Source organism: Bubalus bubalis, chromosome 11, assembly GCF_019923935.1.
Source record: "Bubalus bubalis isolate 160015118507 breed Murrah chromosome 11, NDDB_SH_1, whole genome shotgun sequence".
In the NCBI taxonomy this organism is placed as follows: domain Eukaryota; kingdom Metazoa; phylum Chordata; class Mammalia; order Artiodactyla; family Bovidae; genus Bubalus; species Bubalus bubalis.
Window position 1 is genome coordinate 18,328,508 of NC_059167.1, and position 17,047 is coordinate 18,345,554.

A 17,047-nucleotide genomic window follows, 5' to 3' on the forward strand; every position below is an offset into this window, starting at 1 on the left:
CAGGAACTGAGGTGTCCTGGAAGAATGGACAGAATTTCATGTACAGGACACAGAAGGATGTATCCTTCTGTAATGGACTTGTGATGGACACTCAGAGAAGAGCTAAAGAGTCAGGAGGAGAGGTTATGTCAGGACAAGGTCATAAACAGGTCATACTCAAGGAGAGCCCTGAATGCCAGGCTGTGTTGTCTGAACTTTGCACTGTAAGTTTTTTGAACAGGGAGAAAGCCACGTTTGGGGGAAAACTGGAAGCATGGGATACTGTTAAAAGCCAATAATCTCTCAGGAGATGAGGGGCTGAGCTTTGGGACAAATGTGAGAACCAGAAGCAAAGGCCTGACACAAGGAATATTTTGATTTTTGCAGCAACTCTTTCTTTTGTCTTTCTAACTCACATGGCTTCTCCCTGCTCCCTCATCTCTTCTCCAAGTCTTTTCTTACTGACTGCTATGGGCCACCAACTTCTACTGACCTAGAGCTCTTATCAGTTCCTCCCATCCCCTTAACAGATGCCTGGTCACGCCCCCAGGCCCTCTTCTGGACCAGGCAGCCTGGAAGGAGGCATTTGCTGGGAAACAATGACTGGAACGGAAAAGGGAAAGACCATTCTTCCACACCGTTTCCCTCAGTCACTCCTCCCACGGCTGGGATGGGGCATGATTTTCTCCAATGTAAAACCAAGAAACAAAAAGGAATGTGCCTCCGTTTCCGGTGTGCCTCCAGTCTTCCACTTCAGCCCACAGCACTGTGCATACCTCAAGAACAAATACCTGAACAAGGCCAGTGCAAACCTGACATTTTCTCAGGAGGTGGTGTGGCAGCGAGGGCTGCCCAGCGTCCCTTACAACCAGTACAGCTTTGACCATCTCTACGATGCCAGTGGCATCATTCAGCCTCGCCAGGTCAGGAAGGCCCAGCCTGAGAAGAAGCCCATCTGCCTCAAGGTCTCGGATTCTCCAGGTCCCCCAACAAAGGTCACCTCCCAGGCTGTGAAGATGGAAAGCTATGCCAATCTTACAAAACTGAAGAAGTCAAAGCCAGCTAGTGCAGGCCAGGAGGCATCTAGCCCCCTCAGTCTTCATCCAAGTGGGGAGCTGGACATGCTGGACCTGTCACTTGCTCCAGAAGTGAACCTGGAGGAGAGAGAAACCTGGCTTCCGCCTCCTGAGAAGGAGGCCAGAGCCTGGGAGGCCGTGGTGCTGGGAAAGCTGAACAAGCGCACTGCCCGATGGATCCAGAACAAGCGTCCTCCAAGGCCAGGGGTGTCCACCAGTAAGTGGCAGAGCTTCTTGCGCCAGCAGTACGACTGGAGCCACATCCGTGACGAACTCACTTCCTCCAGTGACCTGGACCTCTTGGAACAGCTGGAGGAAGAAGAGACGGCAGAATTTGAGGGTCGACGTGTCGTCCTGCCCACCCAGGAGGAAAAGAAGCCAGAGTTGCTGCTTCCCGTCTATTATCGGTAAGCTAGCCAGGGCCTCGGGCATGCCTTTGAGAATCCCTGGTTCCCCTTCAAGGACTCCCAGGTGGGCTCGCATTCCGCATTGCAGAACTCTCCCATTAATCTCTTGTGTTTTCCACCACCAACCTACTAAGACTTCCACAAAGTAAGGTTTCTCAACCTCAGCCCTCTTGGCATCCTGGGTTGGATAATTCTGTGTTGGGGGAGGCCGGCCCAGTGCGCTGTAGGATGTTTGGCAGCATCCTACTGGAAGCCAGTAGCACTCTCCGCCTGTGACGACCAAAGATGTCCTCAGATGTTGACACATGTCCCTCTGAAGGACAAAACTGCTCCCAGTTGAGTACCACTGCCTTTAAAGGAAGGAGTTCGTAGCCTTTCCCAGCAGAGCCATTCTGCTGTTCCAGGTACTAACCAGGGGCTCCTAGAAATGTGTCCATGGTGAGAGTGAAGAAGGCAGAGACCTCATGGTTCTGAGGCTTGGTCCCACCTTACTCTGAATAAGGAGCCAGTGTGTCACTCAAAAACTGACTGGCAACAGGATAGAGAACTAAACAAGCTGAGAGAAGAGGAGGATTGCTATGCATTTCTCACGTGGCTTCCTTTTCATTTATAACTAGAAGGAAGACTGGAGCTGTAACAGCCCTGTTTCCTAGAAGTGAGCTAAAAAATAAGTGGCAATATTTATTCCTTCATTTATTGCACAAATATGCATTGCACTCCCACTACTTTCCGGGCACTCTGTGAAGTGCTGGGAATACAACGTAAATGAGACAGCTGGGACCTATCCTTTAAAGAACTTACAGTCTGTTCACTGAACAACCACACATGAGAGATAAAGTGAGGTCATGGAGGAGGTGGGCTCCCTTCCCCAAGTCCAGGCATCCTCTAAGGGCACCGATTTTAAAGCTACCTATCCCCCTCTTTCTCCTCCTCTCAATCCTTCCAAGACTGCCAAATTACTTGCCGCAAGTGCAGATAGCTGAAACCATGCCTGGCATGAATAAGACGGCTGAGGAAATAGATGAAAAGGGGAGCCTCTACAAGCCCCCAAGCCAGAGCCACGTTCGACAGGTGAATCCCCGAGCTGGAAAGTTTGCTTACTCCACAGACAACACCTTTGAACAGGAGATTTATTTCGGTAATGGAGCTGGGGTCCTGTAGTCGGGGCTGAGGGGACATGGAGCAGGGAGGTGGAAGGAAGCAGGGAGCTGGAGGCGTCATGGATGTGGATGAGAGGCCCTGGATGAACCAGGTGTTCATGGGAACATCTCCTGGTTAACTAACATGGGAAGGTTTTGGGCAGGGGGTAGGGGGATGGACGGTGGGGATAGGGAGTAGGTATCCAATGGGGACGGGACTTCTTCCCTATCTCTTATGCTGCTTCTTCTTCCCCTCATCCTTACTGAGGAGGTAGTGGAGGGTAGGATGGCAGAGCAAGCAAGATGTGGCTTTGGGAACAACCTACCTCTTCTCTGCACACCCTTATCCCTTCTCTCACTGAGATTATTCCCCCACTGAGGTGCTGTGTTCGAAGAAAAATCCTAGACTTTGGAGATCTGAGTTTAAATCCTGGCTTAGCCCCCTCCTCCTAACCTTCAGCAAATTATATAATCCCTGTGAGCCTCATGTACCTTATTTGTAAAACAATATCAACTAAAATGCTCTTCAAAGAGATGGAAACTATATAGTGCTTCTCACCCAGTGCCCACCAGCTTCCGCATCCGTCCCACTAGCTTTTAGATGCCTGGGCTTCTGGGATACACAGTCTAGGCCCACATGCTCCAAGTTGTTTCTTCTTCCCTACCCCCATCTTGTTCCTAAACTGCTTTCAACTGAAAGTCTTCGTAAAGTATTTAACAAAATTATTCGGACAAAGGTATTTATGACTGCTGAGAGATGAATTAGGGAAATCTTCATTAGTGTCTAGCTTTTCATAGGGGACAATACCTGTAAGTTAGGTTCTGACTTGGTTTATGGGCCATTTTGAGGCCACCAGCTCATACTTCCAAGCAACAGTCACCTTCAAGGGATGTCCCCGGAGCACAGTAGCCGTGAGTACCAGAGGCTAGAGTAGGGCCAAAGGAAACTGGGTCTCCTGTGTGCTTCTTGCTGAATCCTTTCTCCATCGTCCCCATTAACCAGGCATACCCACTACCTTGCTTTATTTATAGTTTGCCATCCATGTACATATTAATATGCAATAATTTTTATTTAGCATTTTAAAACTTCATATGAAATTAGATCATTTTGTATTTGATTTGGTTTTTTAAATGGAATTTTTGGGGGGAAATAAAAGGAAATTCAGTCTGATCCTGGTGACCAAAAACCCAGGAAGAGAGGAGGAGGGGGTTCTAAGGACTCATTATTTCTTTATCTGTTCACAGATGAAGTTCAGATCGTCCACCAAATTGGTGCAAAGAGAGACCAAATTCTCCTGGAAAATCTCAATCGATACATCAAGCAGTTATATAAGGTCTTCCCTGAAACCCCAGAAAGGTGGACTTCTCAGCCAGTTCCTGAATCAAGTAAGCAGGAAGCTGATACTGATAATGGGAGTAAAGATGGAAGTGGGCCTGTTTCTTTAAAGTCCCTGTTCTGCAGGTGGGGACACCATCAGCATCTAGGGGAGTCCCTCCCAACTAACTAAGAATCATCTCATAAAATTATAAGATATTAACTATAACAAGGAAAAGCCTCTGTGGCCCAAACAGCTTGGGTTAAGTGTAACCAAGTGGTTAACCAAGAACTTAAGTATAACCAAGCAGTTTAGGGCCAGTAATTACTAACAAGACAGATCTGGCTTAATAGTTCCAAAGGAAGTACATTAAAATTCTGATGTAGCGCTCTACCCTCCCACTCCATTCTCAGGCCCGTACCTGCTTCAGGCCCTAGGGTCAACTGGTGTTTTAAATTTCTATTTCATGAGTATATCATTCTTCAATCTGTATGTTAGTAAGGAAGAGGGAAAGGAGTTAATCAAGAAATCAACTTCTGAAACAAAAGTGCCCATCCTCCAAGAGACTATATCTCCATTGCCCATGACTCTCTTCTTGGCAGTGTCTCTTCAGATAGGCCCCTTGTATGCAGGAACTAGCAGTAGTAGTGACCCATTCTTTTTCCCACCAGCCCCTAACCTGTCTCTCATGTTGCCTGGCTCTACAGGAAACAGCCACAAGAGTAGACAAGGTGCTAATGATGGCAGGTGTAGGCAGTTTCCACCAAACTCACACATACACCCTCCTTGTTGAGGGCTACCATTGTAAAATGGTGAAGAAAGCATGTAGCAAAGCCTTGGATTGGATCTTGGCAAGTCCCCTTCCAGGGCTACAGCTGCCTCATTAAAACTGAGACACTAGGGACTTTCTTGGTGGTCCAGTGGTTAAGACTCCACGCTTCTATTGCAGGGGGCCGGGTTCCATCCAAGTCTGGGGACCCATGATCCTACATGCTGCCAGGCATGGCCAAAAAAGCAACAACAACAACAACAAACTGAGACACTAATCAATCCTACAGCAAGGCACTTGTAAACCCCTCAGTTCAGTCAGTTCAGTCATGTCTGACTCTTTGCAACCCCATGGACTGCAGCACCCCAGGCTTCCCTGTCCATCACCAACTCCCAGATCTTGCTCAAACTCATATGCATTCGAGTCAGTGATGCCATCCAACCATCTCATCCTCTGCCGTCCCCTTCTCTTCCTGCCTTCAGTCTTTCCCAGCATCAGGGTCTTTTCTAATGAGTCAGCCCTTCACATCAAGTACTCAAAGTACCGAAGTTTCAGCTTCAGCTTCAGTCCTTCCAGTGAATATTCAGGACTAATTTCCTTTGGGATTGACTACTTTCCTTTAGGATTGACTGCTTTGATCCCCTTGCAGTCCAAGGAAGTCTCAAGAGTCTTCTTCAACACCACAGTTCAAAAGCATCAATTCTTCAGCACTCAGCTTTCTTTGTAGTCCAACTCTCACATCCATACATGACTATTGGAAAAACCGTAGCTTTGACTAGATGGACCTTGGTCGGCAAAGTAATGTCTCTGCTTTTTAATATAGTGTCTAGGTTGGTCATAGCTTTTCTTCCAAGGAGCAAGCATCTTTTAATTTAATGGCTGCAGTCACCATCTGCAGTGATTTTGGAGCCTAAGAAAATAGTCTCTCACAGTTTCTATTGTTTCCCCATCTTTTTGCCATGATGCTATGATCTTAGTTTTCTGAATGTTGAGTTTTAAGCCAAATTTTCACTCTCCTCTTTCACTTTCATCAAGAGACTCTTTAGATCTTATTTGCTTTCTGCCATAAGGGTGGTGTCATCAGCATACCTGAAGTTATTGATATTTTTCCCAGAAATCTCAGTTCCAGCTTGTGCTTCATCCAGCCTGCCATTTCACATGATGTACTCTGCTGCTGCTGCTGCTGCTGCTAAGTCACTTCAGTCATGTCCGACTCTGTGTGACCCCCATAGACGGCAGCCACCAGGCTCCCCTGTCCCTGGGATTCTCCAGGCAAGAACACTGGAGTGGGTTGCCATTTCCTACTCCAATGCATGAAAGTGAAAAGTGAAAGTGAAGTCACTCAGTCATGTCCAACTCTTAGCGACCCCATGGACTGCAGCCTACCAGGCTCCTCCATCCATGGGATTTTCTAGGCAAAGTACTGGAGTGGGGTGCCATTGCCTTCTCCAGATGTACTCTGCATAGAAGTTAAATAAGCAGGGTGACAGTATACAGCCTTGATGTACTCTTTTCCCAATTTGGAACCAGTCTGTTGTTCCATGTCCAGTTTTAACTGTTCCTTCTTGACCTGCATACAGATTTCTCAGGAGGCAGGTAAGGTGATCTGGTATTCCCATCTCTTGAAGAATTTTCCATAGTTTGTTGTGATCCACACAGTCAAAGGCTTTAGCATAGTCAATGAAGCAGAAGTAGATGTTTTTCTGGAACTCTCTTGCTTTTTCGATGATCCAACGGATGTTGGCAATTTGATCTTTGGTTCCTCTGCCTTTTCTAAAACCAGCTTGAACATCTGGAAGTTCTTGATTCTTGTACTGTTGAAGCCTCGCTTGAAGAATTTTGAGCATTACTTTGCTAGCGTGTGAGATGGGTGCAATTGTGCAGTAGTTTGAACATTCTTTGACATTGCCTTTCTTTGGGATTGGAATGAAAATGCCTTTTCCAGTCCTGTGGCCACTGCTGAGTTTTCCAAATTTGCTGGCATATTGAGTGCAGCACTTTCACAGCATCATCTTTTAGAATTTGAAATAGCTTAACTGGAATTCCATCATTTCCACTAGCTTTGTTCGTAATGATGCTTCCTAAGCCCCACTTGACTTCACATTCCAGAATGTCTGGTTCTAAGTGAGTGATCACATCATCGTGTTTATCTGGGTCATGAAGATCTTTTTTGTATAGTTCTTCCTGTATTCTTGCCACCTCTTCTTAACATCTTCTGCTTCTGTTGGGTCCATACCTTTATTGTGCCCATCTTTGCATGAAATTTTCCCTTGGTATCTCTAATTTTCTTGAAGGGATCTCTAGTCTTTCCCATTCTATTGTTTTCCTCTATTTCTTTGCACTGATCAGTGAGGAAGGCTTTCTTAGCTCTCCTTGCTATTCTTTAGAAATCTGCATTCAAATGGGTATATCTTTCCTTTTCTCCTTTGCCTTTAGCTTTTCTTCTTTTCTCAGCTATTTGTAAGGCCTCCTCAGACAACCATTTTGCTTTTTTGCATTTCTTTTTCTTGGGTATGGTCTTGATCACTGCCTCCTGTACAGTGTTACAAACCTCTGTCCATAGTTCCTCAGGCACTCTATCAGATCTCATCCCTTGAATCTATTTGTCACTTCCACTGTATAATCATAAGGGATTTGATTTAGGTCATACCTGAATGGTCTAGTGGTCTCCCTAGTTTCTTCAGTTCTTGAATTTTGCAATAAAGAGTTCATGATCTGAGCCACAGTCAGCTCCCGGTCTTGTTTTTACTGACTGTATAGAGCTTTTCCATCTTTGGCTGTAAAGAATGTAATCAATATGATTTCAGTATTGACCATCTGGTGATGTTCATGTGTAGAGTCATCTCTTGTGTTGTTGGAAGAGGGTGTTTGCTTGTAAACCCTTAGTAGCTTATGATCCCACTCCTCCTCCCAAATTAGGAACACTAAAAAGGAAACAATAAATTAGGAATTAATGGCCAATTATATCCTACTTTTAATGGCAATATATCAAATATTGAGTTTTATGAGCAAATCTTATTACATATAAATATATTTATGTTCCTAAAGATTTCTTAAACATATATAAAGGTTTGTATGTACCTTATCTTTTCTTCCCTACATTTCTCCGCCCATCATCATGGCTTTATCATGTCTGTAGTCACCACCTATCATGACTCCCAAGGGGACTTGTACCCAGTTTTCTACATAATCACAGGAAAACTGGCTCTTGACGGTTTTGTTTTGCATTGGTGCTAGCTAGGAATAGGCATGTGATGCTGGCTGGGAACTCAGGCCCAGGGCAATGGGCATAATACCTCATACTGTCACCCTGCACAGCTTGCAAGCCTGTGAAAGGAGCCATGCGCTGGACAGCTTTGCCCACACTGGCCAAGGATCTGCTGCTGAAGGTGGGTGAGAGGGACATGTCCGTGAAGACCAGGAAACTGAAGAAGCAAGCAGAGTCACTGAAGGAGAATGTGTCTTGGGAACTGGTGGTCCTGCGAAGGATGCTGCAGGAATGGAAGATGGCCTGGGCTCTAAGTGAGTGAAGGAGGGGTGCAGGGGTGGGGGGGGGGCAGTGGGGGTGATTGTCCTGACATAGCAGTGATTTTTGAAGGAAGAAGTTCTGACCTTGGCCAAGTATTTCTCAATCTTTGAAAATCCATCCCTCTCTTATGAAGAATAAAAATCTGGTTGCCTCATCAAGGCTAGACTAGGTAAGAGCTTTTCATACAATGGCAGTTGCATTTATCTGGATGCTTTTCACATGGGCAGGTTCTACACCAGTAATTTGTGGAAACTCACTACCCAGAGAACTCTTCACAGGCAGAGACCCTATCTTACTGACCCCTGAAATGTCACACTCAATACATGATGCATGAAAGAAAGGGTAAATATGCTGCCCAAGCAATGGAAACACAGTGATCAAAAGAAACTGCAATTGGCTCTCCAAAATTCATTTGTAAATCTGGAATTAGCACATATTTACTTTGCCTTCACAGATTCCAGAATAGTGTGCCTGAAGCAAAGGAAGGGCCCAACAAGGACTGTCAAAAACTGCAAGATTTGAGGACTCAAGGGCTGCTGGCTTTCAGAACGTGAAAAACTAGTTTAGTTAGTACAGGAAAGAAGAGGTGATGCATCACATAAACTGGGTCATATAAACAAAAAGGTTGAAAAAGAGATTCTGAGTAAAAACTACCAGTAGGGAGCACCTACAGGTGATGGGAGCACTGAAACAAAAGCTCACGCCTATAACAAGTGTGGCTATGCTTGTGGCCCAGCTGGTAAAGAATCTCCCTGCAATGCAGGAGACCTGGGTTTGATCCCTGAGTTGGGGAGGTCCTCTGGAGAAGGGAAAGGCTACCCAGCCTAGTATTCTGGCCTGGAGAATTCCATGGACTGTTATAGTCCATGGGGTGGCAAAGGGTCGGACACGACTCAGTGACTTTCACTTTCACATGCTGTGTTTGGTCATGTCTCTTTGTGACCCCATGAACTCTAGCCCACCAGGCTCCTCTATCCATGGAATTTTCCACACAGGAGTACTGGAGTGGGTTGCCAGGCTAGCCTCCGGGACCTTCCCGACCCAGGGATTGAACCCGCGTGTCTCTTGTGCCCCCTGCATTGACAGGCAGATTCTTTACCACTAGCATCACCTGGGAAGCCCCTATAAAGAGGGCAAAGTACCCTTGATCACTGTCTTATTGTTCCATTTTCCAGATGATAACAATGAAGAGTTAGTTATGGGAATTCCCTGGTGGTCTAGTGGTTCAGACTCAGGCTTTCACTGCTGTGGACCCAGGTTCGGTCCCTGGTCAGGGAATTAAGATTCCATAAGCCATGCAGTGAGGAAAAAAGAAAGAAAGAAAGAAATTATTTAAACAAACAAAAAAGATAGAATACAGGATGGGATTGGGAGGAGTTTTGTTCGAGAATTCTTAATACCTAAGAAGATTCAGCTCAGTTGGTAAAGAATCTGCCTACAGTGCAGGAGACCCAGGTTCGATCCCTGGGTTGAGAAGATGCCCTGGAGAAGGAAATGGCAACCCACTCCAGTATCCTTGCCTGGAAAGTCTCATGGACAGAGGAGCCTGGTGAGCTGCAGTCCATGGGGTCACAAAGAGTCGGGCACGACTGAGTGACTAACACTTACTCCCTTAAGAAGATTCAGGGAGCATCAAAGAAATAACTTCCTCAGGGCGGCATCTGTGGGGCCCTTTATGCTTCTGAGCTGTTATGCTTGGATTGTCCTAGGGGAAGGGGCCTTCTTGTCACCTGTCTGTAACACAATGTCTAACCCTAAGTGGTCCTCTTCTAATTCTCCTCCTGTGGTGTAGTCATCGAGTGGCACCATAAGACCATTGAGGGCCTGCTGCAGAGCTTGGTGGACATCCATGACGACGTCCGGATCCAAGCCATCGTCACTTGCGCCACAGCTGCTCTAGAACGGCCCCGTGCTGCCTTCAGTCAAGGGGACTCCGGTAAGAGCCACAGCGGGACCGCTCGAGCATATAAGCAATCCATAGAACCATAGAAGTTTTGAACTGGCGGGGACCTTGGAGCTTATCTGAGATTATTTCACAAAATGGAAACAAAGACCCAGAGACTGGCCTGAATATACACAACTTCTCAGCAACAGAGATGAGTTTAAAATTCCTGACTTTTGATCTAGTGCTTTTTTGCACTAATTTCATCACCCTTGGATGCTTAGTAGTTCACAAGCAAGTTCACATTGTTCTGCCTTGAGAGATCCCATTCATAATAACCAAAGAGTATGTATATATATGTATGTGTATGCACACACTTTTCTCCCGACTGCAATTTAGTCCTTCTTTTCACAGCATGTTGACAGTCTCAAACTCAACATGTCCCACACTAAACTCATCAGTCTTGCCATTAGACCCCTCCTCACATCCCACATAGCAACCAGCAGCCCCATAACCCAGCCAGTTTGAGTCAGGACCCTGGGAGTCAGCGTGAACAAAAATCCTTCCTCTCCCCACAACTAATTGACCAATAGATTCTATGGATTCTGCTTCATAAACTTTTTTTTTATTACAAAAGAAATACAAAGTGTCATTATCAGTCAACACAGAGGAGTTTAAAAAGACGTTCCTTCCAACCCACCTCCCAGCCCCAGTCCCACCCCATGCCATTTCCAGGGTATACAATGTTTAGTTTGGCATTCTACAACTTTCTGTGCTTTTACAAACATATGACAACATATATATAGGTTTTTCTATTTATTACAAAAATGAGTATTGAATTTTACCAGCCATTTTCTAGTTTTTTCTCCTTTAATTTGTGGTTATAACAAATTCTAGTGTTAAAATCTTAGAATAAATCCTAATGGATCATTCTCTTATTACTCCACTGGATTTGATTTGTTCTTATTTTAAAAAGTTTTAATATATTTGTAAATGAAACTGGTAATTTTGTGTTTATTTACACTATTTTTGTTAAGTTTTAGTTTTTACTAGTTTTGTAAAATGAATTAAAAACTTGGCCATTTTCCCCAATGGCTGTATAACCTTTTGAAAAAGAAATGTCAATAGCATTTTTCTTTGCTAGCAATAAACAGTTAAAAAAGGAACATTTCCCATCTACAAGAGCTAGAAGTATAATCTACCGAGGAGCTGGTTTAACCAGACACAGGACTCAGATGACAGAAACTATAAAATGCTGTTAAAAAGATGTAAAACCCACTGACTCTTACTAACCCCCAACTGCCCTCTCAGACACAACCTTTTGTGTATAGCCTGGGCTGACACTTTTTCCTTCTCTGCTGCTGGCAGCACCCTAATATTATTCTGTCCTTATATTTATCATTCTGTCATAACTGTCTGTTTACTTTTCTGCTATCTCTACCAGGCAAGGAACTTCTTAGAGGTGGGGACTAATTTTATCTCTACAAAGTTGTTAAGTTTTTTTTAAGGTTTCTTTTCACTTATTTCCAGTCTACTGAGTTCCAGGTATGAGCATTTAAACGCCAGCTTTTCAAATCTGTTGCTCCCCTCTGCTAGGAAATTTTATCTCTCTCTTGACCTGATCAACTTCTATACATGCCCCTCAACTTTCAGCTAAGATGTCACCTCCTCCAAGGAGTCTTCCCTTGCCCCACCCCTCTGCTATACACTTCCACACACGTGCTCAGTCGCATTCGACTCTTTGCGACCCTGTGGACTGTAGCCCACCAGGGTCCTCTGTCCATAATATACTCATGTTTCAACATAGCAGTAATTTTAATTTAATTTTTTTAATTTAAATTTTTAATTTAATTTTTTCAACATAGCAGTAAGGGATTCTCCAGGCAAGAACACTGGAGTGGGTTGCCACTTCCTACTCCAGGGGATCTTCCTGACCCAGGGATTGAACTTGCATCTCCCATACTGGCAAGAGGATTCTTTACCACTGTAGCCCCTGGGAAGCCCATGCTTCCACACATACACATTTTTTAACTGCTTATTTTCTTGAGTATTAAATGGGGTGATATATATTAGTGCCTGGCATAGAGAAAACCTTCCATAGGTGGGAAGAGATATTACCTTATCTCCAGATCTCCACATACAAAGAACACCTTTGTCTTTCCCTTTCATGTGATCCCTTTCCTGGGTGTTGAGATTTTGATTTGTCTTGTTTCCTCCCCACATCTTCCCAAAGAATATTATCTTACTCATTATTTCTTGAAATACTCAATTGACTTCCATCTGATCCCCTCAAAGGCATATATTTCATCTTGCCCTTTCTAAACATATGGCATAGTGGCTTACAGTAGTGGTAAAAAGGACAAATGATAAATTTTATATAAAATTTTAGCTATAAGTCTTGCTCTGCCACATCTTGGGAAGTCACATATCCTCTCTGAACTTCCTACTAAAAATGGGAGGATAGTTGTGGACAAAAAGTTAACACAACACTTTCCCCTTCTACTTGAGAAATGAGCTTTAGTTAAATGCCTACCTGTTGCCCCGATAACCTTGTAAGGACAGAAATTATCTTCACAGGCCACATAGCTTATGATGAAAATGAACCCTGACTGCTAAATGACATTTGGACTGGGAAGAACTACAACTTAAACATACATGCCTAAAGCAGGTACCATCCTCCAGGCTCCCAGGAATGCTGTGACTTATCCAGGCAGGCCCTTTGAGGACCCTGGAATTATACCTATGGAGTTGTTATATAAAAGAGATAATAACTGTGGTAGAACATAAGACTTATGCCCGGAGTCGATTCTATGCTCCTGAGCTGTCCCCAGAGTGCTAGACAAACCATTCTCAAGAACTCTTGCCAAAAGAAACACCTGATGCTTCCCTGTGGGCAAACTATGTTCCCGTCCCATTTCCTTCTGAAGACTAGTGGCATGTATGGCCTATGATAGTCTTGTGAGGCTGTTTAGTTAAATCTAAAAGGATTCTTGAAAAACACATGTTTCAGGTGAGCTCCACAGTAATACCTGCCTTGCCTGCTTCAGTGAGGGTTAGAAGACTGAATGAGATAATGAATACGAAGCACTATCAAGTGGCAAAGCACTACCTAAATATATTTGCTATTATTACTAAAATTACAAAAATTGATTTTCATCACTAAAACTCACGGTGATAGTCACCATAGCCTAGCAGAAAACATATTCATTTGGCCTGAATACAGCTCTGCAGAGACCAGATGATAAAGATGTGAGAACAGGAATACCCAGCACAAAAGTTAGCCTTAAAATCCCAGCCATTGTAGGGGTTCAGCTAAATTCTAATTAAGTAGCAGTAGGCATCCGCAACTGAGGCTGAAATGGCCCCCATGTGGCTACAGGGAAAAGCTGTGTTTTAGAGAAAAGCAAAGGACTTGCTAGTTAACACTCTCTTACTGGCTCTCTTTTGATCACAGACAAGGAAACTATGAAAGCCTTATCTATTCAGGACTTGCCAGAGGTTCTACAGCCCCCGCTAATGGCTGCTCTTTGTGACAAGAATGCCAATGTGCGGATGGCAGCAGCAGTATGCCAGTATGCCATACAGTCACATAATCCTCTTGCCCAGGAAATCATGCAGACTGTCCTTCTGAAGGGTGAGTAACGACCTGGAAATATGGGGTAAAGAAAGAACATCTCCCCATCAGCTTTTCCTGATCCCTTCCTCTCCACCGTCCTGCGCTTACTTTAGATAAGAGGATTTCTTCCTCCCAGGTACTGCCACCTAGTGGTACCTGGGCTAACTGTGTCACAGATGCATTTCACTAAACCATGTCCCCTTTCCTGTTAGATTTTTCAATTGAAAAGATAATGTAACAAGATTAAAGAATACGTTCTAAAAATTAAAAAACCCACTTGAACACATCATGGTTCCATTTTTGCACATTAACTTACATTAATGTCCAAATGCATTGTTGGTGTAATACCAGCAAAAGGTTCTGTCTGATGGTGATAGGCTCTGGTACCTAACTACTCTGAAAGACGGACTTGCTCCTTGCATGGCGGCAGGGGTGGAGGACAACTGTCTGACCAGTTTGGCCTTCTGCACAGAGACACTCAACAATTTAATCCGTCTGTCTTAAGAAAGCTTCCACTCCAGACTTCCCAGTCTCTAGCGAGAGGAACAACTGTTCACTCAGGCCAGAAGTGACTTACTGCTCTGTTACCAAACAAAAACATTTTAGGATTTGACTCTTCGGGTTAAGATTTTCAACCTACGTTTAGAACCTCGATATGATCCATTTAAATGTGATTTAAATTAGAGATTGAATATCAGTCTGAGGGGATACAGGGAAGTGAAGCAAGTAGCAGTCTTGTGTACCAACCCAGAAGCTGTTCTCTCTGTGGGGAGAAGAGATGGCTATTCTGGCCCTTTTCACCTCACTGGGGCAGGTAATACCGTGGACAGCTGGGCTGCAGCTCAGTGCCTGGCTCTGGAAGGTGCTGCCACTTATCCCGTGATTAAGAGGATCCTCCACCAGCTGTTTCATAAGAAGAATGAGGACACCGAGCAACAGTCTTGTACGCTCCTGCGCCATCTCAGTGGAAAGACAGTATGTGTCCATTACAGGGTCAGAGAAAAAAACCAAGTTTGGGGGGAACAATTGGGTCTCGGAGGTCATCGCATATAGGGAACTGAAAATGCAGATGGGAACTTGCCTGGTGATCCAGTGTTAAGATTCTGCACTTCCACGGCAGGAAGCACTTCAGCCCCTGGTCTGGGAACTAAGAAAGATCCTGCTTGTGAAGTGCAGCGACAAAAAAATTTAAAAAGAAAAAGAAAATGCGGGTGGTTGCGTAGGATGATCTCACGCACAGGTAAAACTGGACTAAGTGTGGGTGAAGTGGGGTGTAGACAGGGAAAAGTGACAACAGCTAGCTGAGAATGGTGAGGAAAGTAGGCTGCAGATGGTTTCTAACTCTGTGCTAGAAGACTTACAACATGCAGAATTTGCTTGTGCTAGAAGTTTACCCGGAGAAGGCAATGGCACCCCACTCCAGTACTCTTGCCTGGAAAATCCTGTGGACAGAGGAGCCTGGAAGGCTGCAGTCCATGGGGTCGCTGAGGGTCGGACATGACTGAGCGACTTCACTTTCACTTTTCACTTTCATGCATTGGAGAAGGAAATGGCAACCCACTCCAATGTTCTTGCCTGGAGAATCCCAGGGACGGGGGAGCCTGGTGGGCTGCTGTCTATGGGGTCACACAGAGTCGGACACGACTGAAGTGACTTAGCAGCAGCAGCAGCAGCAGTTTACCATTGAAAACCACACAGATGTACAATTGCATTTACTTCCAGTAGAAATGTAAAACTCAGACTGAGGCATATACAAACCATTTTAGGGGGAAAGATAGTTAAATCAAGAAGGTCCCAGGAATTTTCTGTTCAGATTACTAATCTGTATTTTTTCCTTGACATCAGTTGGCTTGGATGGAAGAGGGCCCATTGTAAACCCCCTCTTTACTTTGCTAGCAACAAGCATCCCATGTGTTTGTGACATTAATCATGCTGGACGCCAGATTAGGGTGTAAACTTCTTTAAGGTCCCAGCATCTCTAAAAGTGACTGTGGATCTCCATACAAATCTTCTATTTCCTCAGACCCTGATACATACCATGCTTGCTGTGGAGCTGAATAGCCGTCAATGGAAAGACCGCATTGTGGCCTGCCGGGCTCTCTCCCGGATCGGTGGAAATGTCAGTTTGGTAAGCCTTCTCTGTCTGTTTCCAGGACAGAAGGTCTAAGCAAAACTGGGCTCAGGAGCTTTTCCACTTTTTGCTGCTATCTGGTTTCCCATTCTTACCAAAAAGATCTGTTCCCATATTGCTGCCTCTTAGTCCTAACCCAGAATTATCTTCACATGCCAACATACCGTTTTGTTACTTAAGCCACTGCTTCTCAGCCTGGTGGGAGTCCACAAACTGTAACCTATCTACAGTGAAATAAGCAAAGAATAAAAATTTTAAAAGTTTAGAAACTTTTTATAGTAATTTGACAGTGCCTCCACATCAAGGTACTTTGTAAGTATCTGTCACCATAGTTCCCACTTTCAAAAAGATGACATTAGTGTTGGAGTAACAAGATCAACATACACAAATGATTCAAGAACAAGAGATAAATGTAATGTACTCTCTGGAACCTATTATACAGAGTGAAGTAAGCCAGAAAGAAAAACACCAATACAGTATACTAACGCATATATATGGAATTTAGAAAGATGGTAACAATAACCCTGTGTACAAGACAGCAAAAGAGACACTGATATATAGATCAGTCTTATGGACTCTGTGGGAGAGGGAGAGGGTGGGGAGATTTGGGAGAATGGCATTGAAACATGTATAATATCATGTATGAAACGAGTCGCCAGTCCAGGTTCGATGCACGATACTGGTTGCTTGGGGCTGGTGCGCTGGGACGACCCAGAGGGAGGGTATGGGGAGGGAGGAGGGAAGAGGGTTCAGGATGGGGAACACAGGTATACCTGTGGCGGATTCATTTCGATATTTGGCAAAACTAATACAATATTGTCAAGTTTAAAAATAAAAAAAAAAAACTCTTCAGAGAGACATTAGTATGGGCTGAACTTAGTAAATTTCTGTGAAGGCGTGTGGGACAGCTGAGCAAGACTTAGAATTAAGGAAAGACTTCCAGGAATGGGAAACCCTGACCATCATCTAGGCTTTCAACTGACCTCCTTCTTGCCATTATTTTAAAATCAACTTCAGCTGTTCAAATGGGCTTTTCCCCTTCTTCCTATATGCCATTATCTTTTCCTTGTAACACTAGGCAACTCCACAATGGCCCAGAACACTGCTGTTTTTAACCCTTGAATTTTGACATGGAAAGCACAAAACTTGACCATTCAGTATAGTTAGTATAATTCTGGACTTCCCTGGTGGCTCACACGGTAA

At 44.4% G+C, this 17,047-nt stretch overlaps 1 protein-coding gene across 1 annotated transcript in view; it reads left to right on the forward strand.

Moving 5' to 3' along the window:
• HEATR4 (HEAT repeat containing 4) overlaps positions 1 to 17,047 on the forward strand; it is a 49,554-nt gene that overhangs the window by 8,698 nt on the left and 23,809 nt on the right. The window contains exons 3-10 of the mRNA XM_025295239.3: positions 510 to 1,462; positions 2,410 to 2,600; positions 3,847 to 3,987; positions 8,005 to 8,208; positions 10,008 to 10,151; positions 13,552 to 13,731; positions 14,528 to 14,688; positions 15,737 to 15,841. Of these exons, the coding sequence (XP_025151024.2) occupies positions 510 to 1,462; positions 2,410 to 2,600; positions 3,847 to 3,987; positions 8,005 to 8,208; positions 10,008 to 10,151; positions 13,552 to 13,731; positions 14,528 to 14,688; positions 15,737 to 15,841 (2,079 nt within the window). The remainder of the gene's footprint in view (positions 1 to 509; positions 1,463 to 2,409; positions 2,601 to 3,846; positions 3,988 to 8,004; positions 8,209 to 10,007; positions 10,152 to 13,551; positions 13,732 to 14,527; positions 14,689 to 15,736; positions 15,842 to 17,047) is intronic.